Raw genomic sequence first — 27,121 nt, 5'->3', positions numbered from 1 at the left:
GAGATCCCATGTTTTTGGTGGGTAAATGAATGCACACTTTGAATCATCCTTCTGAAGTTTTGAGGATTCCTTGAGTTCGAATGGGCTCTGTAATAATTGAATTCTCAGCTGTCACTGAGGCAGCCCAGAAGTCAATTTAGGCTGACAACAATCTCCAGACAGACTTCATTCTAGCCAGAAAAGTCTAGCCAATAAATCAACTAGAAATGGGCTTTATCCAAATTATTCAGCACTCTTGACAACACAAAACACAGATTGGGATACCAGTTGAGGAAATTACTGTGGTACGACCACAGAAGAATGATAAGGCTCCACGGCGTGCACACATTGACTCACAAGAAACCAAACTAGAGGCCCCTTTCACTCAAGGGTACCCAGCAGAGGAATCACCCTGCTAAAGCACCAGTCCTGCATATCAACCAAGGAAAAACCTGGTGGTCTACATGGCAAATTGATTATATTGGGTCACTCATACCTCTTGCAGGATATTTATACATCCTCAGGGGAGCAGAAGTCGTTTCCAGCTTGCTTATGGCAACTAAGTGCTGCAAGGGCAATGGACAAACTCCAGTACAGGGGCTGTCATCTTGATTCTCACGTCTACCTACTGCTGGTGCCATCCAAAGTAATAATGGCTCATATTTTTAATGTGCAGAAGTCCAGGAATGGGCAAACCAAGACGGAATTCACTGGGTATTCCACACCCCATATTACCCTCGATCAACTGGAATGATAGAGCTCATGGTGTATTGAAAAAGAACCTTATGCCACATGAGGCTCAGTGGGATACTTGACTTTCTGCAGTACTTCATCAATGGAATAATCATAGAATCATAGAATAATTTTGGTTGGAAGAGACCCTCAAGATCAGGCCGCCCAGGGCAGCGGTGGAGCCACCTGAAGGGCATTGAACAGACACAGAGATGAGGTCCTCAGGGAGGTGGTTTAGAGCCAGTGTTAGGTTATGGTTGGACTCGATGATCTTCAGGGCCTCTTCCAACCAAAACGATGTGATGACCCTGTGAGTGTGACCCCACGCTGTCAGGGCCATCCGCAGCTCCACTGTGCCAGCTGTCAGAAGGGCATCAGTGACCAACTCCCGCCCTTCCAAAGGCGGAGGTGATGGGGCGGTTGTCAAAGCGAGTGAAAAGTGCTCCCTGCCCCCAGCTCCGCCTTGGGCCCAACCCGCTCCAGCTGAACGGCCTCGGCACCGGCGCCGCTCGAGTGCCCTTCGCAGGGCGGCGGGAAGGGCCGGCCAGCAGCGGGCGAGGCGGCGGCGAGCGCCCGCCCGCCCGGAGGAGCCCCCGGGCCCCAGCGCCTCCCGCAGCCCCGGGGCCGGCGGGGCGGGGGCGCTGCCGGCCCGGCCCCGGAAGGCTGGTGTGGTTCCGGGCCGCGCGGCGCCATGGACTCGCTGTGGCGGCTGAAGCGGTTCGATGCGTTCCCCAAGACCCTGGAAGACTTTCGGGTCAAGACGTGCGGGGGCGCGTTGGGTGAGCGGCCGGGCTGGGGCGCCGTGCGGGCCGCGGGGCCGGCGGGCTGAGCGGGCTCGGGGCTGACCGCGGTTCTCGTCTCCCCGCAGTGACGGTTGTCAGCGGGCTCATCATGGTGCTGCTGTTCTTCTCGGAGCTGCAGTACTACCTCGCCAAGGAGGTGAGTAGCGTTGCGGGGGGAGCCCGGCGGCCCGGGGCGGCCCTGCCGTGCCCCGCACCCCGCGGAGCCGCCGGCCGCCCCCGCCGCAGCCTCAGCCGTGCGGGGCTCGTTCCGGCCCCGGCCGCCCCCGCCGCAGCCTCAGCCGTGCGGGGCTCGTTCCGGCCCCGGCCGCCCCCGCCGCAGCCTCAGCCGTGCGGGGCTCGTTCCGGCCCCGGCCGCCCCCGCCGCAGCCTCAGCCGTGCGGGGCTCGTTCCGGCCCCGGCCGCCCCGCAGAGCCGGGCTGGGGCGGGCAGCGCGTGCGGGGCTCCCCGCGCCGCCTCTGCCGCCTGCAAGCGGAGAACAGAAAGTGAGCGCAGGAACCCCCGTCCCCACCCCAAATGCTGAGGTTCCCAAACTGTTACGTGTTTTAAAAGTCTGAGGAAGGGAAGCGCTCAGCTACCGTGGAAGGCGTGGGAGGCAGCAGCTCAGGTGTCTCGCACATCCCACGTCTTAAAAGTCGGCTCCTGAACCAGAGCAATGGAGGGAAAGAGGCCTCTTGGTTTGGTTCCAAGTGAAACAGGACTCTGTTTTTCCTTTGTTCCTAGGTTCATCCGGAACTGTACGTTGACAAATCGAGGGGAGACAAGCTGAAGATCAATCTAGATGTTATTTTTCCACATATGCCTTGTGCTTGTGAGTCAGACCTCTGAATGTTGGGGATGAAGTGGGTGCTCGCCGGGGGCCCAGCAGGCTCCGTGCGCTGCCGCTGCTGCACGGCTGCTGGGCGCTGCTGGCCCGGGGGGACGCAGTGATTGCTGCTGCACGGCTGCTGGGGCGCTGCTGGCCGGGGTGACGCAGTGATTGCTGCTGCACGGCTGCTGGGCGCTGCTGGGGCGCTGCTGCACGGCTGCTGGGCGCTGCTGGCCCGGGGTGACGCAGTGATTGCTGCTGCACGGCTGCTGGGCGCTGCTGGCCCGGGGTGACGCAGTGATTGCTGCTGCACGGCTGCTGGGCGCTGCTGGCCCGGGGTGACGCAGTGATTGCTGCTGCACGGCTGCTGGGCGCTGCTGGCCCGGGGGGACGCAGTGATTGCGGCCGGGCCGCTGGCGCTTCCGCCGGCGCTGCCAGTGGGGTTTTTCTAGATTATCAATGAGGCTGGGGTAGAGACTGTTTACTGCACTTCTGTGTGGTGCTGTACTTTGTCAGAGAGCTCAGTAATCCTGAGAAAGCTGGCACAGAGTTCACTTGGGACTCGAGTTTTGACTGTAATGTTGTTGAAGAACTTTAGAGTCTCCTTTGGAAGTTACTTGATGAGGCACAACTTCTCCTTTATTTTTGTACTTAAATTCTGACTGTAATGCAAATGCCACATGATAACCTTTCTTCAAATTTTTCAACATCAGAATGAGTGTTAATAATCTGATTACCTTTTAACTAAACTCAAAGCAAAGTTGCAGGCTGAAGTGATGGAAATTTTTCAAGTCTTGCTGTGTAGGGTAAGGGTGAGTGTCAGGAGGATGGAGCCAGGCTCTTCTCAGTGACAACCAATGGTAGGACAAGGGGCAATGGGTACAAACTGCAACACAGGAGGTTCCACTGAAAGATGAGAAGAAACTTGTTCCTGGTGAGGGTGTCAGAGCCTGGCCCAGGCTGCCCAGGGAGGTTGTGGAGTCTCCTTCTCTGCAGACATTCCAACCCGCCTGGACACCTTCCTGTGTAACCTCATCTGGGTGTTCCTGCTCCATGGGGGGATTGCACTGGATGAGCTTTCCAGGTCCCTTCAACCCCTGACGTTCTGGGATGCTGTGATTACTGCTGTGCATGTTGTCCACCTGTCCGCTGATCTATCTGTTGTAATAATTTCTTCAGATAAGTACAGGGCTCTAACTGTAGTGAGTCTGAAGTCTTTCTGACCACCCAAGATATCATCAGTCTTTACCTTCCTCACATTTAAAAGGTGTGGGAAGGCCACAGAGACTGACAGCCTCTGCTGTTTTGTGCAGAGAAGCTGTCGGTCTGAGAAGACAGCATGTAGGCAGCAAGTGCGCCATGGTGCTTCGACGCCAGGCCGAGAACACAGACCTCCTCATTCTTCTTTGTGCAAAGGGATCACAAGGAAATGTGCTGATGTGGAAGGGGAAAGGGTGAGGGCATAGATGTAGGAGGCAGCTTTTGACCAATTTTAAGCTTAACTCTGGAAAATGATTATGGGCTCTGGGGGGTTTGGTTTTGTTTTTTTACCTTAAGTGTATTTCCTTTCAGGGTAACACTTTCTGTGGCAGTTGGAAACAGTGTTTGTACACCAAACCAAACCCTGTATTTGGAAGGGTCCTTTGGGGTGCTGCAATGTGCATCTTATTCCCTGTCACCTGGCCCCAACCATACGCAGTCTTGCGGTTTGTCACGTTCTTATCCTCCTGGCTGAAAGACGCTGTGTTTTTGCGGGGTGGATGCTTCCCCAGCCGGCCACAGGCCGTGACCGCTGTGTGTTTATAGGCCACTTTCCTTGCTCCCTGGTTTCAGACTTGAGCATCGATGCCATGGACGTAGCAGGAGAGCAGCAGCTGGATGTTGAGCACAATCTGTTTAAACAACGTTTGGATAAAGCTGGCAATCGTGTGACTCCAGAGGCTGAGAGACACGGTAAGATGATGGATACTTTCCTAGTCGTTCCATCACAGTATGGCTGTTTTGAGATTCACAGGAACAAGTGACAGCTGAAGAGCATTTGAACACCACAAACTCCTGAAGAGTTTATGGCACACAAATCTATTAAACTGACAGATTAGACAAACTCCTATTTACTTACCAGTTTTGCAAGACAAATCTTTGCCTGCTCCCTCTGAAATTACGATAAGGTGTCATGGCTGCATTTCAGGTATAAAGCTGCTGAGTTAATGGTCTTTTATCACTAGAAATTGAGCAGCTGTTCTGGCAAAACTTGACTTTGGTTTTATCTGGGAATCACAGTGGACTGACAAGTGGGACAACCTGGCTGAGGAAAGACCCTCTCTACTGGGAAAGCCCCAGTGACTCGACCCTCAAGCCTCAACTTGCCCCTTACCGCATTAACTTTGTGTGTGTTAATGCATACCTGATAAATATATTTTAGTTGATTTATTGGTTACAAGCTGTAGTAAGTGCTCCTTGGCTACACAAACCTCTCCTCTACATTTTTTGCATGTTATGACTCATATGTTATTATGCATGTTATGTTGTACTTCGATACAAACCAGAAATGATTCTGACAAAGTGTTGCAGTCTAACAGTAATACTGTCTTGACTTTTCCTTTCCAAAACATGAGCTCCTTAGTGCCTTTTCTGGGGGACAGTGTGGTTCTTGTGTCAGCATGAACTGAATTTGTTGATTTGTATCGCTTGGATTTAACTTCTCTGTTCTTGAGGTTGAAAGGCTGAGCCAAGAGCTGAACAACAAGCAGGTACCAGAGTTTCTCCTGTCACAGGAATGTGGTGATAATGTTCTTGCTGCTGTGTCACTGAGCAGCATTTCTGTATTCGGAGGCTGTGGAAAGGAACAGAAGCTTGTAGGGAGCAAACCCTCTCATCTACAAGGGGCCTTTTAAAAGAGAGCAGATGCGTTGCATACAACCAGCAGTTTCTTCTGCTGTCTGGAAAAAGCACATGGCTAGTTTGGTTTCCATCACCTTCATTGCAAGTTTGGTCAGAAGTATCCACCCATCTTTGCTAAACTCTGATTATCAGTTTATATTAGTAACAGTGACAGTTAGTTATTTTAAGGCAACTACAGCAGTATTGACCTACATTTAGTAAAGCATACCCAAATTTTATGGAGTAGCATCTGGAGGCCTTTTCTAATCATAAGTACGTAATGATTGATAACGTAACGATTTTTGTGGTAGGTTGCATTCTGTGCTTGGATGTCACCCCACTCATTTCCATTGGATGACAGTAGATGATTTAATTCTTTATTGGCGGCTCTTACCATTTCATTCCTTTTCACATGGACGGAGTTTTCCAATTTCACGTATCATATCTGCATGCAAGTTGATGATCATGTTAACCCTTCATGTGGAGCTTTATGTACTGCAGTTTCTTTGCAGTATCTCAGCATTGTGTGTCACCTGCTGATGCTGCCTATGAGACAATTCAACAGGCAGCCACTGATCCCACTGACAAAGCTGCTGCTGGTCGCTGTATCTCGAAAGGCTCCATGCATTGTACAGGTGTGCTTGCTAAATAGTGCGAATCATGACTTCGACAAAGCGTAGCAATTATTAAGCTGTATTCTTCCTGGTGCTGTCTTTTAGTGTAATTATAAGATTAAAAGCCTTAGCACTTCTTAAACAATGAATGCTTAAGAGCTCTTTCCACTACTTTGAATGTGGTAAGTTTTAGGACAAAGGTCTTACACAATTGTTTAATAATGGGTATATTTTCCTAAAAGTTTTTATTTGCTTGATCATAACTACCATAAATATTTAATTAAAGCAATAAGGTTAATGATTGAGGTTTTTTTGTGCGTATTTCATACTTTTTAGTTGAAATCTTATTTTGCTATGGCTAATAAAAAACGCAGACATCTTTAATACTCACTTCCATCCCCCTGTTATACCTCCCCATCTCAACAAACAAGGCCCCAAGGAGGTTTTATACCCTCAGCAGTGTCTGACTATGCACGTTCTCACCTTCCCAGCATCAGTTATCCGAGGAGCCACCTTTTCAAGGCGTGTAGAGAGCAGTGCGTGGGCAGCGAGCCTCGGAGGGCTTTGGTAACCCCGGAGACTTAGTCCTGTCCTTCAGGATTTGTGAGCTGAAACAGCCTGGTTTTAAGGGGGCCTCTTGTTGTAAGAGCCAATGTTTTTGAAAATGTTGGACACAAAATTGGCTCGCTTATTCCTAACTCCAAAATTTGCACACCTTCGATCTTTGTTTTGGCAAAAAGAAGGTCCTGTTGGAGTTTTCTATAGGCATCTCCTGCCCTTTGGAGGGTTTCAGCTGTCACCAGCTCTCGCCTCCTCAGCCTTCTGCTCATAAGAACATGGAGCTCCATGAGTTTGTGCTGCAGCTGCACATCCAACGCACACGTGGCGCAGACATGGCCAGAGTTGCTGAGGCATGAGGAAGGTGCAGATTCCTTGGCGATTTCTAGGGAGCGATGGTTAACGGGTGTGCCTTGTCAGCATCGTCATACTGGAAGACTGGCTGTCAGTTTTCCACTCGGGAAATGCCCACTCTGATCTTGTTTCACAGCAATATATCACAGTGTTCCCTGCACATCCTGGGACAGGATTATGCACTGTGGACTGCTACTGAAAATTTTGTTTGTGTAATAGATCCTGTGTCAGTTGCAGTTTACTGATTTGGTCTACTTTAGTATGCAAGTGAGATTCTGACCGGCTTGCAGGTAGCCGGTTCTTTCTGTGAAGGGTGTTCTTGAGATGACAAATGCTACTGTTTGGTCTTACTTCCCACTTCAGCAAGCTCTGTGTGACTGTTTCAGGTGGGCTTTGGGTGCAGGATCCGCGGCTTCTGACACAAAATCATTGCGTTCTTGTGTGGCACAGGTATTGTGCATAGAACAAGAGTGCAAGACAGCATTTCTAGATGTGCCTCATGACTATGAATCTTCTTTTGTTTTAGAGCTGGGGAAAGAAGAAGAAAAAGTGTTTGATCCAAATTCTTTGGATGCCGATCGCTGCGAGAGCTGTTACGGGGCAGAGTCAGAGGACATTCGGTAACCTTTACACCTTTGCACATCCTCTTAGCTCTTGAGCTAATACAGTTATGTTGCATGTGTGTTTTTTTCCCAAATGTCTGTGAGGGTCTGTGCAATGAAATCCTCCTGGGCACGTGTTCAGAGGATGATGAGAACTGTTGTGGTTTTGTTATACCTTTGGAAGCTGCACTCGTGATTCTTAACACCGTGCACAGCTGTGTTGTCTAGTTTGCCTGCACGCCTGTTTAAGGGCAGTGCAAGCTGCACTTCCTTTGCAGCAGCACAAAGATTGTATCTCAGCAAATGGAATCTTTTCAGGGGTTATTTGGTGTCCAGAGGGGAGCTGTGTAAATTATTTCTCCGTTATGTGAGCTGTCTTGGAATAAAACCTGGGTTTGGCCTTCACTCCTGCTGCAGGCTTTGCATCCTTATGGGAGCAAAGACCAGACATCTGTCACTCGCACAAACTACAGGTGTCATTTGGTGTTTCTCATTTGTTCTACCTGCAAATTCCCATAAGAATGGATCCGTCATAGTCCGTAGGTTCTGGACTATCCTTCACTATTATTGTCTCTGTAGTAACGTGGTTTGTCTCATCTGTCAGAAAAGTTTCTGTCTTGAGGGATTTGTGATTCCAGCCTTCAGCTTTTCCTTTGGTCCAGCAAAACATGGAACTCTTTGTTCCAGTGACCAAGACATTATCCAGAGGTAGAAAAGTAATGAATAAAGTTTGCCATTAACCTTCACTGTTGGCAGTCTTGACCTAAAAACAGAGGAAAGAAGGAACAGAAATTTTATTAACACAAGGAAGCTTCAGACTGCTCAGAATTGTGGGACGCTGGTGTCGGTTTTGTAGCCACCTTTCAGGATCCAGTCCCTGATGTTTGCTTTATTGCTGTGTTGAAGTAAATTCCCCCAGTGGTTCATGTCCTGAGGTGGAGCGTCTCTTTGTAGCGCTGAAGATGGTAAGATGGTGCTCATGTTTTTGCAGGTGTTGCAATACTTGTGACGATGTCAGAGAAGCGTACAGGCGGCGAGGCTGGGCCTTCAAGAACCCCGATACCATAGAGCAGTGCAAGAGGGAAGGGTTTAGCCAGAAAATGCAAGAGCAGAAGAACGAGGGCTGCCAAGTGTATGGCTTCCTGGAGGTCAACAAGGTGAGAGATGGGTTTAGCTGGGAACCTGCTGCGTGCTGGTGATAACTGTGAGAAGGCAGAGTTGGGGTGTTCCTCTCCTTTCTCATCTTAAGGTGTTCGTAGCACAGTAACACCATGACTCCTGGGCTCCATGGGGACTTGTGCCCCTAAAGGGGTTCAGCAGGAGAGGCAGGAAGAGCGGTAGGAAGGGGCTAATAATAGAGTGACTGTCAGCAAGTTTGCTGCTGACACCAAGCTGGGAGGAGTGGCTGACACTGGGAGCTGTGCTGCCATCAGAGACCTGGACAGGCTGGAGAGCTGGGCTGGGAAAACTTTAATGAAATAGAACAAGGGCAAGTGTAGAGTCTTGAATCTGGGCAGGAACAACCCCAGGTTCCAGTGTAAGTTGGGGAATGACCTATTAGAGAGCAGCGTAGGGGAAAGGGACCTGGGGGTCCTGGGGACAGCAGGGTGACCATGAGCCAGCACTGGGCCCTTGTGGCCAGGAAGCCAATGGGACCTGGGGTGGGTTAGAAGGGGGTGGTCAGTAGGTCAGAGAGGTTCTCCTGCCCCTCTGCTCTGCCCTGGGGAGACCACACCTGGAATCTTGTGTCCAGTTGTGGCCCCTCAGTTCCAGCAGGACAGGGAACTGCTGGAGAGAGTCCAGCGCAGCCACCAAGATGCTGCAGGGAGTGGAGCATCTCCCGTGTGAGGAAAGGCTGAGGGAGCTGGGGCTCTGGAGCTGGACAAGAGGACACTGAGGGGTGACTCATTCCTGGGGATCAATATGGAAAGGGGGAGTGTCAGGAGGATGGAGCCAGGCTCTTCTCGGTGACAACCAGTGACAGGACAAGGGGTAATGGGTGCAAACTGGAACACAGGAGGTTCCACTTAAATATGAGAAGAAACTTCTTCATGGTGAGGGTGCCAGATCAACCAACAACATGCCCACAGAGGAGCTGGAGAGACCAAGATGTTCTCTTCTTTAGAGAAACAGTGGAAGCAAGTCTATTGGAATTGTCTACGCTGGAAATGCTCAGAGAGGTGGTTTTTGCAATGGGTGTATGAACATATGTTATGAAATGTATCAGATAACTATGTAAGTATCCCATCGCTTGCTGGGTTACAAAACCCAGAACACTCGGACATGCAGGTTATGAACCCCAGTACATTCTAGAAGTGAGGCCCAGGCTAAGTATTTTTTTTAAAGTCAAACTCTGTTTTGTTTTGGTTTTGTTTGGGTTTTTTTACACCTTTGTGTACTTTTCCTGGAGACCACATTCATTATTTCTGGAAAGTAAACCTTTTATACTCACCAAGCCAGATGCTGTGTTTTGAGCATCATTCTGGGTACCAAAGCATTAGGGGACCCTCTAACACCACGTGTGATAAGCAGGAGCAATGCAGAGGGGGATGCTGGAGGTAGGAAGGGTCCAGGGGTGGGTGTCACTGGGGAAATGTCTTCATTCTCATCGGGTCTGTAGTTGTTACACCAGAAGCAATAGGTTTTGCACAGATATGGAAGGTATAATGTAGCATATGAGCACTTCTTCGAGGAGAGAGTGTGTGTGATTCCCAGTAAGTGTCAGGAAAGCACCTAATATCTGTATCCCTTCCATATTCCAGGATGAAATTTTAACTGTCTTTTGGGGTTTTTTTTTTGAGGTGTTTTGTTGTTGTTGTTGTTTTGGGGGGTTTTTTGGTTTGTTTTTTTGTTTTTTTTTTTCATAGGTTTAGAGCTTTATTTTCACATGCAGCTTATATTCATGGATGCATACAAAGGATCACCTTTGTTTATTGTATTAATGGATTTTCCCCTGCTCGCTCTCCCCCTCAGTCACTTCCTCCAATCCCTTTTTGTGATACCTTTTTGTATTTCCTGCAGCAGCAGTCACTTCCCTCCCAATAGACTTAATTCCTTCTTTCCATTTGCATCTCATAGAATCATAGAACCGTTTTGGTTGGAAGAGACCCTCACTAAAATAATCTGCATAGAATTATTATCAACATTAGTATGTAATGGTGGCTTTCCACATAAATGCCTGTGGGGAAGAGGGGAAATTAATGTCTATTTTAGGACGATATCTTCTGATGGTTACCTGTGAAAATGAGTTGCTTGGTGTCTGTCTTGCTAAACAGAAGTTTAAAAATCCAAGCCCCAGTGTGACTGCTTGATTTCTATACATTCGGACCATTTAATGAAAGATTACTGTCTCCTGCAGGTAGCTGGAAATTTCCACTTTGCACCAGGAAAAAGTTTCCAACAGTCTCATGTACACGGTAAAGTATTTTCTTCTCGTGCTTGTGGTGACCTTTAGCTTTCACATGTATCTGACTGTTTTATTTGAATATCTTTGCATTGCTGTCCCTAAGAACAACGGCACTGCTTTAGTGGGGAGGCCGTTGTTGAAGTGTTGTTCCAGAGGTTTAGAACCACCACGAACAAGTAGAAAAGTGTTTTCTGGAGGTGCCGCCACCTGGGTGTGGAAGAGCTTGGAGGAGAATGTTCCGGGCAGTCTCTCAGTCTCGCTTGTTCCACAAAACTTTGCTGTAAAACAACCTCAAGTCAGGTGTTCAGGCCAGGACCGGAACATCAGTATCTCTGGAAAGGGGTATTTTGGAGAATGTGTTGGGAGAATGTTAAAGCAATTCCGAACTTTTGGAGTGAAGTAAAGGACTTTCTCAAGTATGGAGATAGATATAAATGCACAGTGGTCAGAGCAATAGTGATATCTTATAGAATCATAAAACGATTTGGGTTGGAAGGGACCTTCAAAGGTCATCTAGTTATCATATCACTTCCTTCTTCCTTGCCATCTTCTAGTCAAGGGGAAGCTGAGGCTTCTCATCCATCCTTTAGATTATCTTTGGACCATTCTGCTGCTGAGGTGCCATCTTCACTATTTTTTAGGGAAGACGTTGCCCATTGTGTTTTATTGGATTCGTGCTTTTCAGGATTCATTAAAATGTGTCATTAGATTCCTTCAATTCCCTAGAAAAGAAGCTGATGCTGATGACAACGTTCAGGACATTCTCTGTCCTAAGGACACACTCTCAGTGACCGTGACTGTTACTGTGGGTGAAGAAGTTCTGTACATGGTCCAGATTTTGTGGTTATCTTACACCCTACATGGTCAACTGGAGGAACAAAGTTATCTCTGAAGGCACTGATTTTGTGTTTCCCTCCTCATTCGTGGGAATGATTGTGGAAAGAAGAAACCCAAGCAAGCTGCTCTTTGAGACGATGATTTTGGAAAAGGAGCTGCCTCCTCAGGGCCACCCAGCTGTGCCTAGAAATGGGTGAAGCTCTTTTAGCTCTCTAAGAGCACACATTCACGGGTCAGTTGTACATCTTCGTTAATGTTCTGCCCATGTATTTAAGGGAGAGTTTATTCCCATCTCTACTAGAGATTTGTTTGGCAGCCAGAACCGATTTGAAGGCATCCTTGGGCACTATGGATAATCCCTAACAGCCTCTCTTATTTTACATACTTTTTAATGTTTTGAACACTGAAGACTGGTTGTCATTTTTTAGGTCCCTTGGCATCTTCTCATTGGCAACCAAGAGCAAGTGAGGCTTATTCTGTTTTACTGCAGAGACCGCAGCCTCTTCCTGTGTTCTTGTCATGGAGCCCAACTAGTTTGGGGGCTGTCTTTATCGCACAGGCCTTCTGCAGATACCGGTTCCTCATCTGAGCTCTTCTCCTGCCCATCAGCATTCTTGGAAAAAACATAATGTGGGACTCAGTCTCTGTCAGTCAAGGCCACTATTTCAGTGTGGAGGAGATCCAAATCCTCCGCTCGATCACCTCTACGGGATTCCTTCACAGAGGGTGTTTGTGTGAGCTCCCTGTAACTTCTGTGCCAGAGTCGCATCTGACAGGGAATCAACTGTTTTCATCCCCACATTGAATGCTGGAGCCTGAGATTATTATTTCAGCCTCAGCATTGCTAAGGACTGTTCTTCTTATGCTGGTAAACTCCGAGTTTGGTTGTCTTGGTGTTGAAAGGTGCAATGTGTCACCCATCTGTGGGCAGATGGATAAATGTTTTCAGGTTATATCAAGTGTGTTTTGGAGACCACAAATGTGACATTTCCCTTTGTCACTGGTTGATAAGCCATCAGGGCTCACGCCATACCGGTTGTTGGGAATGCCTGACGTTTGTCACGGCTCTCCATACCTTCTCCCTACCAGAAAACGCACCACTGGGGATGCAGCATTTGGCCAAGTGGTTCGAAATTGCTGTGTGAAGGATTCGGAGGCCCATCTCTGAGGAGGTGTGAGTCCATGACACTGGTTAGCCATGCACAGTGTTGAATACATGTCAACAGTCTTTCAGAATAAGAAAGGAGACTGCTCAACCTCATTTGAGGTACGCCATCCAAACATACATTTCCCCTGCACCCCATCCTTCCAGGTATTCACATTTCTTGGTATCTTGCAACAGAATGGACAAAAACAACCTCATGGTTTGCTGCCTTCTCTGTGCGTCAGGTCTGATGAAAGAAGCATGGGACTGATTAAGAACAAACTTGTTGCCCAGGTTTGAATGTTAGTATGTTGTGAGTGTAACCCTTGAGTGCACTGCTGAATAGCTTTGCTCCTAAAGTGACCTCACTGTTAAGACTGAAAAAGAACCTGAGTATAAGCAGCATCGTTATCTGGCATGCTGCTTTAGAGCTCAGTTAACGTATGGACATAGCACTGTATATTTGCTTTTAGTGATTCATCCTGCAGTTTTGTTTCTCTGTTACTCTTTAAATGATTACTTGTCCATGTATCAGTCCTTTCGCTAGCTAGGGAGTAATTTTACGTGGCCTAGAAGGCTGTCTCTCTTCCCCTTTCTGGTACGAGTTTTAAATGCTGCGCTATCTGAATCTCTGTGTCTTTTCATTGTAAGGATCTGAATATGTCTCTTTTCTCTCCTACTTTGCCGATTTTTGCAGTGCACGCTGTTGAGAGTAAGTGTTGCCGTATCCATTTTTATTTTCCAAAACTGTTTACTAGAGAACTAATGTGATTTCTGTTACTTACTGTGCCCATAACTCTCCTTTGGGAGGAGCTATTGATCTAGGCTGGGATTTGAGAAGGTTTCCTGAAAGCTAAAAGGAGAGCTATTTCAGGTCATTCTTCTGTGGTAAATGAAGTCACCAGATGGGAAAGGTTGAGAGTCTTTGTCTTAAATGATTTTAATATATCAGTGTTGGAGATAACACGTTGGTGGATTATCAGTCGCTCTGTGCAGATAATGTAATTGAGGGGGACATTGTGACACGCTGGAGACTCTTCTGCCTTTTGAAGTCAGATGGGATAATTATCTTATTTAATCTCATTTGTACAACAGGCTGGAGAATTTCTCCTGGGAATTCATGCACCAACCCTGCTAATCTCAGAATACTCAGTAGGAGGTTTTCCATGGATTTGTAAACTATTGGATTTTTTTTAAGGGTAATCACAGAGTCACAGATGGTTTGTGTTGAAGGGACCTTCCCAGCTCCCCAGTGCCCCCCTGCCATGAGCAGGGACATCTTCACCAGAGCCCCGTCCAGCCTGGCCTGGGATGTCTCCAGGGATGGTTCATCCACCACCTCTCTGGGTACCTGGGCCAGGCTCCCACCACCGTCAGGGGCAACAATTTCTTCCTTATATCTACTCTAAATCTCCCCTCTTCTAGTTCAAAACTATCACCCTCTGTTCTGTCGCAACAGGCCCTGTAAAAATCTGTCCCCATCTTTCTTATCAGCCACCTTTAAGCACTGAAAGGCCGCACTAAGGTCTCCCCGGAGCTTCTCTTCTCCAGCTGAACAGCCCAGCTCTCCCAGCCTGTCCCCAGCAGAGCTGTTCCAGCCTCGGATCATTCCTGTGGCTCCTCTGGCCCCTCTGCAGCAGGTCCATGTGTGTCCTGTGCTGAGGACCCAGAGCTGGACCAGCACCACAGGGAGGTCTCAGCAGCAGCGGTCGGGGTGGTCGGAGTCCCCCAGCAGGATGAGAGCCGGCGAGTGTGATGGCTTCTGTAGCTGCAGTAGGAAACCTTCATCAATAGGCTCCCCTTGATTGCACAGCGTGTAGTAGACACCAACCACAAGGTTCCCTTCGTTGCCTCGGTCTGTAATTCTTATCCAAATCAGGGTCGTTACGGGTTGAGATGTGATGTTTCAAGTCAGTAACATCTCTTGGAGGGCGCAGGCTCTCGGCTTTGCTCACTCCTTCCCCTACCTACTACATTTTCTCTGTTGCTCCCTGCCTCAGTGCCCTCTTCACAATGCATCCTTATGCTGCCCATCATCTTCCTGCCACCATGCTCCTGTAAGATGTTTTCCTCCAAAAATTCATCCCCAGTTTGAAAACTGGTGTCCTAGCTGTGTCCTGGTCTCAATGCGTTAATTGACAGAGTCCTGAGCGGTCGTAAGTGCTGCGAGCGAGAGCCTGGCCCAGGTTGCCCAGAGAGGTGGTGGATGCCCGAGCGTAACCCGAGGCCGCTTCTCCCTTCTTTCCCTGCCCGCCATTTCACATCTATTTCCAGATTTTTTTAGTAAGTCTCTTTTTCAAAGCCAAGCGAGTTCTGCGGTCCGCTTGCCGGCCCAGGCGCACACAGCGCTGTGCTGGCGGCAGCGACGGGCTGCGCGCTCCTCAGAGACAGAGACGGCAGCAGAACGGCTGAAGCCAGCGCAGCTCTGAGCTCTTTGTAGCGCAGAACCAGCGCGTTCATCCCAGTGATTGCAGCCTTAGGCTCTGGGCATTTTAACTGTGAAATGCAAGGGCCTCTCCCTAGGTCAGAGCATTAGGAGGAGTATAGTTTAGGCTTAGCATTTTGTTTTCCAACTGTACATTCGCTGTTTTGCATATCTATATCTTTGGGTTTAGTAAGGGTTTTACACAAATCCAAGTAAAGCTTCTGGTGTTTTATTGAAGGATGCTAATGGAAAAAAAATGAGTTCACAGCAACACTGATGTTAAATAATGTTTCCAAGGAGAGGCTATTTTCAATCAGGTCTTTAGCTTTGCAGGCAGTCTTGTGCCAGGCTGTGTATCAGAAACCCTGCAAGGGAGCAGCATTCCTAATCTTGGTTAATAGTGTAGCAGCACTTGGTGATCTGACTCCATCAGCTCCTAAAATAATCGCCCACGGTTTCTGACGTGTGTTTTCCTTTGCTAAGGGTGAGCTCTGCTTTCCTGAGCACACGAATTGCCTGTTAAAACACACCACGGCCTCTGGCTGCTTTGAGATGGTTGTGAGACTTTGAGTAAACCTGCTGATCGCTTCTTTAGGGCACTTGCATGTGATATTAAGGCACGTGCTCTGCTCAGCTCTTAGTTTAGATCTGTTGTGCCTCTGTTTTACAGTAGTTAGAGGAGTTGTGTGTATCAGGTGGTGACTGAGATAGCAGGAGAGTTTCCCTTGCTTGCCCCGTGGGATCTTGGTTTTGCCCTAGGCTGAGAATACATTCAGGTGAGGACTGAAATACCCAATCCGAATTAACCCCAAATTAAAGTTACTTCACTCCAGCAGTGGCTAGTCTGTGTTAGGAGGGGAATTGCAGCAGTTTCATCTATGACATGCCCTACTGCAAACAAGAGAGACAGGCGATTTTCTTGCCGTTTTAGATCACGATGGAAATGAGAGGAGCTCCCTTATAGGATAGAATGAGGTAAATAGATACCACAGTGTGAACTATATTGTTAAACTATTTTTCTGTTACAGTTCACGATCTGCAGAGCTTTGGACTCGATAACGTAAGTGTTGCCAAGATAGTGTTGTAGTTCTCTTTGTGTGTTTTCCTCCTGGGTTTCCCTCCCTTTGCCACCCTGGGATCCTGGTGTGCTGCACACAGCGGATTTGGCTTGATGGGTCTGAGCAGAACCTGGGACCTGCTTCCCACAGGGCTCTGAAGTATGTTCTGGGACATCTGCGTGTTGCTTGCCAAGCCTGTTTCCCAGTTCCTGAGACTGCCTTGCTCCTTCATCTGTGCTTCCCAGGTTTCCAAGGTTGACATTTTCACAACTGCTGCTGGATCTGTTGGGGAGGGAAGTGGGTGATGCCCATTCCTTTGCCACCAGGGCAGCTGACAGCGTGTGCTCCTGTGGGTGGGAGACCCTGCTCTGTGGGTGGGAGGGAAGGGCACTGCGATCTGGGGACTTCCAGCAGATGAAGGAGAAATTCCACATCTTGGAATCTCCCATGAGTAAGAAAAAAGAGCAAGTGCTTTGGAGTTTACCATATGGATGTGCAGAGTAAGGGAGGACCCACCTCTGTTCCAGAGCCACACTCCGAAAATATACATATAATTAACTTTAGTCCCCTTATCTTCACGCTGGGGTGTTGTGCTGTTGTTTATTACTATTTCCTTTTCAGATCAATATGACACACTACATCAAACATCTCTCGTTTGGAAGGGATTATCCAGGCATTGTGAACCCTCTGGATGGGACGGATGTCACTGCACAGCAAGGTAAAAGCCAGCTGAGAGAAATCACTTTTCAAGTGCCTGTATTAATAAGCATTAGAAGAGAACAGAGCGAAGTTCCCAGTCTTTAACAAGAACCCTGACAGCGTTGTGTAGAACGTGGGCTCCTCAACCTTGCGCTCGTTCTCAAACAGCCACCTCCATTCATCTGGAACGAATCTGCCAAGGTGTTTTGGTTCTGTGGCCTTTCTGAGAGATCTCTATTCGGTGTTCATGGATGCACAGCAGCAGGTCCAGCACAGCATTGCTGAACACCTGCACTGGATGTAGCTCGGGGACAGCCCTGTCTGGCTGCTGCGTGTGGTGGGAGATAACCAGAAGATGCAGGATAGAGGGGAAAAAGCCTAACTGATAGTTGCTGGAAAGCTGTGGTGTCTGCTTGGCCTTGATCCACAGAATCCCAGAATGTCAGTGGTCGGAAGGGCCCTGGAAAGCTCATCCAGTGCAATCCCCCCATGGAGCAGGAACACCCAGATGAGGTTACACAGGAAGGTGTCCAGGCGGGTTGGAATGTCTGCAGAGAAGGAGACTCCACAACCCCCCTGGGCAGCCTGGGCCAGGCTCTGCCACCCTTACTGAGAAGAACTTTCTTCTCAAATGTAAGTGGAACCTCCTGTGTTCCAGTTTGCACCCATTGCCCCTTGTCCTACCATTGGTTGTCACCTGGTTGTCAGCCTGGCTCCATCCACCCAAGAGTAACAGCTGAGCAGCTGCAGGGCAGTGGAAATTTTGCTGATCTCTTCAAGAGAGCTCGAGTTTTCTGGGGAGAGAAGGAAAACCAGTTTCCATGCGACTGCTGCTCAAACTACAGTCAGTTTATTCACATAAGCCTGCTTGTGTGCATTCTTCATGAAAGATCCTCACCGTACCACTTTCTGTGCCGCTGCAGACTTTATTATCTTTTTAGTTCTGTTGAAGTCTGCAAACTTCGTCCTTGCAGGTACTCAGGGTGCTGGATTGTGATAAAGCCTGGAGAAGGAAATTGTTTGCTTTGAGGTTCTGGTAGGACTGCTAATCCTGCCTGAATCTGTTCTTTTAACTTTTCCACCATCAATTTTGATTCTTATACCCAAATCAAAGGATGGTGCTTAAAATAAAATACAGAAAAAAAGAAAAAGTGTTAGAATGCTCGATACAGTCATGGTGCCATAATTATTCTCTCCGGGCAGGGGCCTGGAGCTGGCTGGTCAGATGCTCTGTAGGGTGAAGGTTTCTGTTCTGGGCCTCGGAGAACAAGCTGCCAAATTCCTGAGGAGCTAAGAGCGAAGATGTGCTCTGGAGAAGAAGTCGGAGAAGTAGATTGCAGGACAAATTTATGTTTATTGCAGAGCAGCTAAAGATATTATATATGAGAATTACTTCTTCTCTAGAAATGCATTAATAGTCTTCTCCTCTAGGGAATCTCATAGAAAATAGGTTTCAAAACGACTCCTGCTTTCCATTATCCTTAAGAGAACTGAAGGAACAGGCTGGTCTGAGCAGCAGGACGAGATGTATTTTTATTTTCTTCACTGGTCCAGATGGTCCTTTTCATCTCCTATGGTAATAAACTGTAGTGTTAATTGAAGCTGATATAGGATACTCATTTAGAGTTGAGTATGTTTTCTTAGGGCTATGCTGTTAAAGTTTTTCATGTGCTAGAATAAGCACGTGTTACTGATTGTGTCTCTCTGTCTTTGCTCACAGCTTCCATGATGTTTCAGTATTTCGTCAAAGTGGTCCCTACAGTGTATATGAAAGTAGATGGTGAAGTAAGTACCATTTTCCTTATTTCTTTGGCAAGTGAAAGCCTGCAAACTGTCTCCTCATATCCTGACACTGACCATATCTGACTTCTGGTGGAGGCAACACAATCTGTTCAACTTTCTTGTAACCACCCCAGCAAGAGTAAGTGTCCACGGTGTGATGTTATCGTCAACATTGCAGCAGTGATGATACAGGTCTCAGACTCAGTCAAAGTGACCATGCATGTTCATCCTGTTCCCTCATGAATCCCTCCTCGTGCATGCTCAGGAGAAGTCAAAGCAGCAAGGAGATGCTAAAAATGTTCTTTGGAGAATAACCCAAGATCAGCTTGTCTCCAATGTAGAGACTTCTTTAGCCTCCAAAATGGTGTGACTAGATTTCCAGCTCTGCTTTCAGAATATATCTGTTTTTGGGACAGGTAAAATAAATTACTGAGGAGATACCTGGGTGAGACAAAGATCCTGAGAACAGAGACAAACTTATGCTCTCTTCTGAAACCAGCCTGAGGGAGCAGAAAGAGCTGTGTTTTCTTTCATTCATGTGGAAACGTTTATCTTCGTTGCTGTCATTCTGCAGGGGATCTCAAGAGCTATGGAGAACCTCTTTTAAACACCAAACCCAACCAAACCAGACCTGTCAGTTATCATTTCTGGGCTCCCATACTCTTAGGGCAAAAGGAAGATGTAAGCTGTTACGTTTCTTTTGCAGAGAAAACCCCAGTAGAGGCAGCAGCTCCAGACTTCCCCGCTGGTGCTACCCTATGTACGTGTCTAACCCTGTGAGTGAGGAAGAGCCAGGTGCCAAACATGATTCCTCTGAGGTGAAACCCAAGTGTGGTTCTGGGGCTGGTTTAGTGCAAGGACTGATGGACTGATCTCCATGTGAATGAAACTATGCCAGAATTTGACCCCCTTGTCTTACACAGATTTATAAGGCGGTGCAAACCCCACAGTGCTGGGAGCCATGGCCACCTCAGGCTCTTCACCCAAACCCACGGGGCACTGGGGCACGTACCACATACCCTTGCAATCAGAACAACATTCTGCTGCACATCCACGCAACCTTTATGTTGCTTTAGGCACTCTGAAATGTAAATCACTGGCAGATTATTGGTGATGTCCAAGGCTGTGTAGGAAGCACAAATCTGAGGAGCCACATGGCCACAGGAGATAGAATGCAGACCTTGCAGTGAAGCTGTCCTGGGGCAGTGTGGGCAGGGCAACCCAGCAGAATCCACTGGAAATGCAGATGTAGTTTGTATTTCTTCATCTGCCCTAAAGATTGAAGCCGTTTGCAAGACACGGTTCTTGTGTGATAAATCCTTATGTGAACCACTCTTTCTAGTCCCTGCCTAGAAAGGACCCATCTGACTTCTCCAGGAAGTTTGGTGAAAGTTGTATGCCATGAGGTGATGTTGGGAGAACCTTCAGACCATGTTTGAAGCTCATTGTGCTGGGATTCAGGATGCTTCTGCAGATGATTGAAATTCCTGAAGTACAAGGGATAGTTAATCTGAACTCTTATTATTGCGGCCACCTCCCAGTGCCGTTAAGCCCCCAGGGTTTCTGTTTCTCTTGCTGAAATCTCGCATTCTACTGTAGAGCTATTCAGTTTTCGAAGGGCTTCTCCTGTCAAAAGAATTGCTTTTTATCAGTCACCAGGTGAGGAATCCATGCACACCATGATGCTTATAGTAACTATGGATCCAAGTGTGCTGCCAGGTCACAGACTGGTTGGGGTTAAAGGAACCTCTGGAGATGATCCAGTCCAACCCCTGCTCACGCAGGGTCACAGAGCAGATCACACAGGTGGGTCCAGGCGGTTTGAATGTCTCAGAGAAGGAGACTCCACACCCGCTCTGGGCAGCCTGGGCCAGGCTCTGGCACCTCCCAGCAAACAAGTTTCTCCTCATATTCAGGTGGAACCTCCTGTGTTTCAGTCTGTGCCCGTTGCCCCTCACCCTGGCGTTGGGCAGCACTGAACAGAGTCTGGTCCATCCTCTGACACCCACCCTGAGATACTTATCAGCATAAATAAGATCCCTCTCAGCTTCTCTTCTCCAGCTGAACAGCCCCAGCTCTCTCAGTCCCTCCTCATCAGACCCCTCAGCATCTTTGTGGCCTCCACTGGACTCCCTCCAGTAATTCTTTGTCCCGGACCTGGGTTATACATTCAGTACTTGGAACCCCGAAATGTGGAATTTGGTAAAGAGGCTGGAGAGTATCCTTCTCGGCTTGGATCGTAATTTGTGTTAAATAGCTTATTAGGGATCATAGAACATAATTTCCTTTTACAGGTGTCACAGGGTGTAATTTAGGGTTCTGCTTGCTGCAGAACAATGTTTAGATTTCTTAAAGGGAAGCGCGACTTAAAAGAGGTTGGTGGCAGGTTCACTCTATTATTTACTGCATGGGGAAAATACGCCAAGCCGAATGCTGCTGAATTTCTCCCCAGGAGCCTGTACCTGTTCATGAAGAAAACTTTCAGACGTCTTCTCTCCCCGGTAACCGTTCACTCTAGAGCTATTTTTAAAGCTCCTGTGGTAAACTTTGAGGCGAGGCCCCTAACGCACGCCAAACAGACTTTCAGGAAACAAAATTTTCAGAAAATAAAAAATGTAATGGAGTAGAATAGCGGAAGGGCTGGCTCAGGCCGGGTACTGCGCGGAGTTCTGCCCCAGCATAGAAAACTACACACTTTTATATCTTTACAGACCGTCACACTCAGATTCAATCCAATAGCCAAATTTCACCTCTGGGTTCTTTGCTCCCCATTGGGCCCTTTTTTCCTGACTCCACGTGGGCCTTTGTTTTGTTCAGTTGTAGACATTGGTTTTGGTCCATATCCCTGAAGGTGCCGTTCTGTCTGGATAAATCCTTTCTTCTCGGCAAAGTGCAAAAGAGGCCGCGCTTCACAGATGTCTGTGATGTCCCTGTGTTAGCCTTGGATCGTTGTTTTCCCAGTTAGTTCCATTTTTCCCAGCAAAATGCAAGCTGGACTTTATCTTGCGGGCATTTAGTGCAGCCTGCAGTTGCTTTTGGTAAATACAAGCTTAAAATTTGAGCAAATCTAGTCTACCAAGTAACATGAATCAAAGAGTATATTAAAAGTCATACAACCTTATATCTGTAAATAATCCATTACATTTGGTGTGCATCCACTTAAGCTAAATGATTAATATTGAACTTGAATTGGGCTCATCTGCTGACCCCTGAGTAAGCAAAAGCATTGCCATACAGCTCACTTATTTAGCAGGGAGAGCTTGAAGTGGCTCATCCAGGCTGTTGTATTTGTAGAATGAAGTGGTTGACTCGTAGTCAAACTGCACACGGTAGGAAAAGTCTGCACGAGACTCGCTGCGCCCACCAGCCCCCGGCGTTCGGTTGCGGTTCTGCTTCCCTGTGGGTCTCCTGGCAGGAGTTCTTGGCTGCGGCTCAGGCCCTTCCCTCCTCTGGAGCCTGGACCCAACTGCTCTGCTTTGCCTGGGGGGGTCGAGTGCGTCCACCACAACAAGAAACCCAATTTGTTTGCTCTAAGGATAAAACTGATATGCACAATGTGTAGAAGAACAGCAGGGCACAGAAGAATGCTGCAGGGTGGTTTTCATTTATATAAAGATGGGCAGTCTGTGTCCTGCAGCCCTGGCGCTCTCCTGCCTTTATGCACGATTGAACACGTATGGCTTTTTCAAAGCGGTTCTGTCCCCTGAAGCAGCTTGTGTGGACTGCATTTTGGGAGAGGATGACGTGGACTTGGGCTTGAGGCTGAGAGGGACAGCTTGTCCCATTACTTGCCCACAGAGAGCAAAACAATCCAGCCTGGGGACTGAGGCATCTCGCATTCTTTGGACTGGCTGGGGCTTTAGCTGGCAGACCTGATCCTGGTGGTGCTCTTGGTCACCCTTTGTGACACTGTCAGGCCCTTCACAAGGGCTACATTGATATGTTTCACTGAGCTCATGCTTTAGTAGCCTTTCCTATCCCTCGTTAACAAAACAATGTTTCCTGTGCTTGTTTCCCGCTAGGTGGTGAGGACTAACCAGTTTTCGGTGACACGACATGAGAAGATAGCCAATGGGCTACTGGGAGACCAGGGTCTGCCTGGTGTGTTTGTGCTGTACGAACTTTCGCCCATGATGGTGAAGCTGACAGAGAAACACAGGTAAGAGATGTGTCAATCTGCTTCATTCACCCTCCGCTGGTTTTTGACATTTTGCATAGTTTAGAACTGCCTCCACGATTAGACAGGACAGTGCAAACGCCTGAAAGCCGTCCAAGCCCCTTCCCAGCTGGCGGTGAGGAAGAGGCACTCCTGGGTGCCCTTCCTCCCAGGGTGATCATCTGGAAGGGATTGAGGTTTTTCTGATATTATCTTGGGGTTTTAATCCAGTGTCAAAACAGAGAAAGGAAATTGGCACAGTGGGCAGAAGACTGATATAATGGTTCTCGGTTCAGACTCATTGCTCAAAGTCTTTTTTAATGGGAAGACTAGAGCAGCACCTACAGCAGCACCCATGCTGATCCACCCTGGTTACTTATTCTGCATTTGATACTGCTTCTCTGCATGTTGTAGTCAGTGTGCAACCTCTTCCTTCTGGATCCTCCTTTGGTCACAGGCATGTAACTGCAGGGGAATGGAAGGAGCTGTACCTGTCCTGTCTTTTGGGATCATAACGAGGGACAGCCAATGTCTATACCTTAACATATGCCTAGGGATTTAGTTTCTGTGGTAGAGCAGCCTGCTGTGCATTCTGGCTGTGTAGGAGTGGATAAAATCTTAGGGATTAAAAGGCCATCCTTCAGGTTTATCAACTCAGTGCTTGCCTCCCAAGGTTGCCATTGAGCTCGCTAGAACACGCTGCTCTAATGCTGCTCAGTAAAGTTCTCAGTGCCAAACTCTATTCTGTAGCCAGCAGGAGTTATTTTATTGTTAAATCTGGTAATTTTCAGCTATTAATATTTATATAATGTATACTTATGTGCTGTGATGAACATTAAGATAATTGTTAGTTTTTATTAGTTAACAGTTACTTATCTGACATTGGTATCTGAGCTGGTTGTTCCAATTGTTTTCCCCGTTCTAGGTCCTTCACTCACTTTCTCACGGGAGTTTGTGCCATCGTTGGAGGCATCTTTACAGGTATTGCACCCTTCAAGATTTTTTCTTTCTAAAGTGTAAACACTTGACATCTTAACTCCTTCTAAAGTCTGCATGGCTAGTAATAAATCTCTATTTGATGGGGAGAGATTATTTCAGCCTTCAGGAGGGAATATAGTGTGTTCTGCAGAGCCATGGGAGCGGCATCAGATGGTAATTCACACTGCAGACTTCTGAGATGGCCTTGTTCTTGCCTTCAAAGTGCCAAATGTCATTTTAGGACTGTTTAAATGTAGTAGCAGTTACATTTGTACAGTCCTAAAATGACATTCGGCCCTTTGAAGGCAATCGTAAGGCTGATGGGACCCCTGGACTTGATTGTATTAATTTCAATGGCTGACTCAGGGAAAGGTTTTCAAAGATTATTTTCATGAGGAATGCAGGTGCCCTCTAGCACTGATGAGGTTTGACAGCCGGGTTGTAGTGCTTGCTGCCATATGCCACGTTCAAACTCTACACTCTAGAGGACAGACCACATCAGCTGTGTATCGGTTTTTGTGTTGCAGCATCAAATTGGTTCCACAAATAGGGATAATTTTAGGGCAAAACAACCACAAAAAAGAGTCATCTGAAGCATTACTCAAAGACCAAGTGGTAAGGCCAGTAATTCCGTATTCTACAGTAATAAACAGAAGACTAAGTTCCGATTTTAGCTGCTACTTTTAATCACAGAATCACAGAATCCCAGCATGTCAGGGGTTGAAGGGCCCTGGAAAGCTCATCCAGTGCAATCCCCCCATGGAGCAGGAACACCCAGATGAGGTTACACAGGAAGGTGTCCAGGCGGGTTGGAATGTCTGCAGAGAAGGAGACTCCACAACCCCCCTGGGCAGCCTGGGCCAGGCTCTGCCACCCTCACCAGGAAGAAGTTTCTTCTCATATTGAAGTGGAACCTCCTGTGTTCCAGTTTGCACCCATTGCACCCATTGCCCCTTGTCCTGTCACTGGTTGTCACCCAGAAGAGCCTGGCTCCATCCTCCTGACACTCCCCCTTTCCATCTTGATCCCCATGAATGAGTCCCCCCTCAGTCTCCTCTTGTCCAGCTCCAGAGCCCCAGCTCCCTCAGCCTTTCCTCACACGGGAGATGCTCCACTCCCTGCAGCATCTTGGTGGCTGTGCTGGACTCTCTCCAGCAGTTCCCTGTCCTGCTGGAACTGAGGGGCCACAACTGGACACAATATTCCAGGTGTGGTCTCCCCAGGGCAGAGTAGAGGGGCAGGAGAACCTCTCTGACCTACTGACCACCCCCTTCTAACCCACCCCAGGTACCATTGGCTTCCTGGCCACAAGGGCCCACTGCTGGCTCATGGTCACCCTGCTGTCCCCAGGACCCCCAGGTCCCTCTCCCCTACACTGCTCTCTAATAGGTCATTCCCCAACTCATACTGGAACCTGGGGTTGTTCCTACCCAGATACAAGACTCTACACTTGCCCTTGTTATATTTCATTAAATTTCTCCCTGCCCAGCTCTCCAGCCTGTCCAGGTCTCTGATGGCAGCACAGCTTCCAGTGTCAGCCACTCCTCCCAGCTTGGTGTCAGCAGCAAACTTGCTGATAGTCACTCTATTCCCTCATCCAAGTCATGGATTAATATATTGAATAATATTGGTCCCATGTAGTATTGAATTGTGTGTCTTTGTGCAGGGCCAAGTAGTGTCTTATTCCTTAGATTAAGGTGTTGAATAGAGGAAAAAAGAACCCAGAGCTTCACAAAGGTGTTGAAAACACCATCACTGGCTGGCAGCCCATGTTCCCTCCCTGGCAGGAGCTTGGGGTTCCTGTCCTGGGAGACGCAGGGCTGTCCGGGGTTTGTGCTGCAGCAGACCCATTCCGAGCTTCCCTGTGGTCCCGAACAAGCACTGAATTATTAATAACAGGCTCCTCCAGTGCTGGAGAGATTTGGGCAAAATCCTACAGGAAGAACTAAAGGCATGGGTTTGTTTTGCTTTGTGTCCTCGCTGGGGAACATTGTGGTCTCTGATAAAGAGCATCCTTAGTGGGCAGCGTGGGGTGGAGTAGCTCACCTGTGAGGTTACTGTGAGATGGCAAGAAATGGGAGACAAGCCCTTGGTGAGTCGGGTCAGGCCGTGACGTGGCACCGAGCTCTCAGCATCAGCTTCCTCTGCAAACCCTTCTCACTCCTCAGTAAACACAGGGGACTCGGCCTGGCTCATTTTTACTTCTGTAAGAGCTTTTTTTGGGAAGCAGGGTCACCTCTGCCCCGCAAGCTGGATCTTGTCTGTCCTAATGAGATGAGGAGTCATTTCTTCTGAGCAGCAGCAGCAGCTGTTTAGTCTGGGGGAGCTGGAATTCCTTTCCACCAACAGAAGGGTTTGCGTTTCTTTCCCTGGGAGTTGTTCTCTCTTTGAGGCATGTCCGGCTTCATCTGTTTTTTTCCTTGTAGTTGCAGGATTCATTGACTCCTTGATCTATCACTCAGCGCGTGCCATCCAGAAGAAAATTGAACTTGGGAAGACAATATAAATAAGCAACGATCTCACCCCACAAAAAAACTCTAAGGAGAACTAAACAGGTTTTTCAAAACACAAGTGATGCACAAGAGAAGAGGTTTGGAATTACCAGATGGCCCGGACCACTGCCCCGTCATTCCTCGGCATTAATTTGTGGACGGAACTGTTTGAACTTTGCTGCTATAAAGATTGGCCACCTGGTCTGGCTGTGCAGACCCTACTGTAAAAACCCCTTTGGATTAGTCCATGTTCAGCCGGTTCCACCCCTCCCCAAAAGGGCTGCTGGAGATGCTGCGTTCTGTTCTCCTCCAGACCCGGGGTGGATTCAGGTTGCCACCAAACAAGCTTTCTAGCAGCACCATCCAGCTTTCTAGTTTTCCCTAAACATGTTTTGAGTGTTCTGATGCTGTACGCCAGACCCCTGGGAAAATGTGCCCGATCCCGCGCGCTTTCCTTCCAGCTGTCCTGGGCAACTGGGATGCGCTTACGGAACGGGGGGCGATGCATTTGCTCCAGGTTCCTCTTAAGAAAGATGCAATTTAATGTTTCAGGAAAAAAAAAAAGTGGAGTTTTAATTCATTTTTAAATTGGAGTGTGTTTTTCACTTCCTCTCTGTTTATATTTCAAAATAAAGTCCATCCTCTGTGTGTTTTGGTACAGCATTTGAAAGAATAATTAAATTATTTGAACTAATCCTGGTGCTGAATTGGAAATAATGATTAAGAAACACACCTGCATCGTGGCAAAGTTTGTTGATACCATGATGATGATGCATTTATTTTCCTTTTTAATGATCTACCCGAGTGAGTGAAGTGC

At 47.9% G+C, this 27,121-nt stretch overlaps 1 protein-coding gene across 1 annotated transcript; it reads left to right on the top strand.

The window, feature by feature from the left end:
- Positions 1-1,358: 1,358 nt before the first annotated feature.
- ERGIC3 (ERGIC and golgi 3) lies at positions 1,359-26,967 on the top strand. Its single transcript, XM_082065215.1, has 13 exons — positions 1,359-1,490; positions 1,580-1,650; positions 2,235-2,322; positions 4,153-4,272; positions 7,252-7,345; positions 8,319-8,484; positions 10,686-10,743; positions 16,168-16,199; positions 16,819-16,915; positions 18,617-18,681; positions 22,701-22,837; positions 23,760-23,815; positions 26,239-26,967. The coding sequence occupies exons 1-13, from the start codon at positions 1,403-1,405 to the stop codon at positions 26,316-26,318; spliced, it is 1,152 nt and encodes a 383-aa protein (XP_081921341.1). The 5' UTR covers positions 1,359-1,402; the 3' UTR covers positions 26,319-26,967.
- Positions 26,968-27,121: the final 154 nt, after the last annotated feature.

This window comes from Streptopelia decaocto (assembly GCF_964273445.1).
Source record: "Streptopelia decaocto genome assembly, chromosome: 14".
In the NCBI taxonomy this organism is placed as follows: domain Eukaryota; kingdom Metazoa; phylum Chordata; class Aves; order Columbiformes; family Columbidae; genus Streptopelia; species Streptopelia decaocto.
The sequence above is the reverse complement of the archived record's forward strand: the minus strand, read 5'-3'. Positions and strand labels throughout refer to the sequence as shown.

What these genes read in the sequence shown, in the direction of transcription:
- ERGIC3 (XM_082065215.1), top strand. Translation starts at nt 1,403, where the DNA reads ATGGACTCGCTGTGGCGGCTGAAGCGGTTCGATGCGTTCCCCAAGACC. An exon ending in GACGTGCGGGGGCGCGTTGG is followed by an intron (nt 1,491 to 1,579) that starts GTGAGCGGCCGG and finishes GTCTCCCCGCAG; the next exon opens with TGACGGTTGTCAGCGGGCTC. An exon ending in GGATGTCACTGCACAGCAAG is followed by an intron (nt 16,916 to 18,616) that starts GTAAAAGCCAGC and finishes CTTTGCTCACAG; the next exon opens with CTTCCATGATGTTTCAGTAT.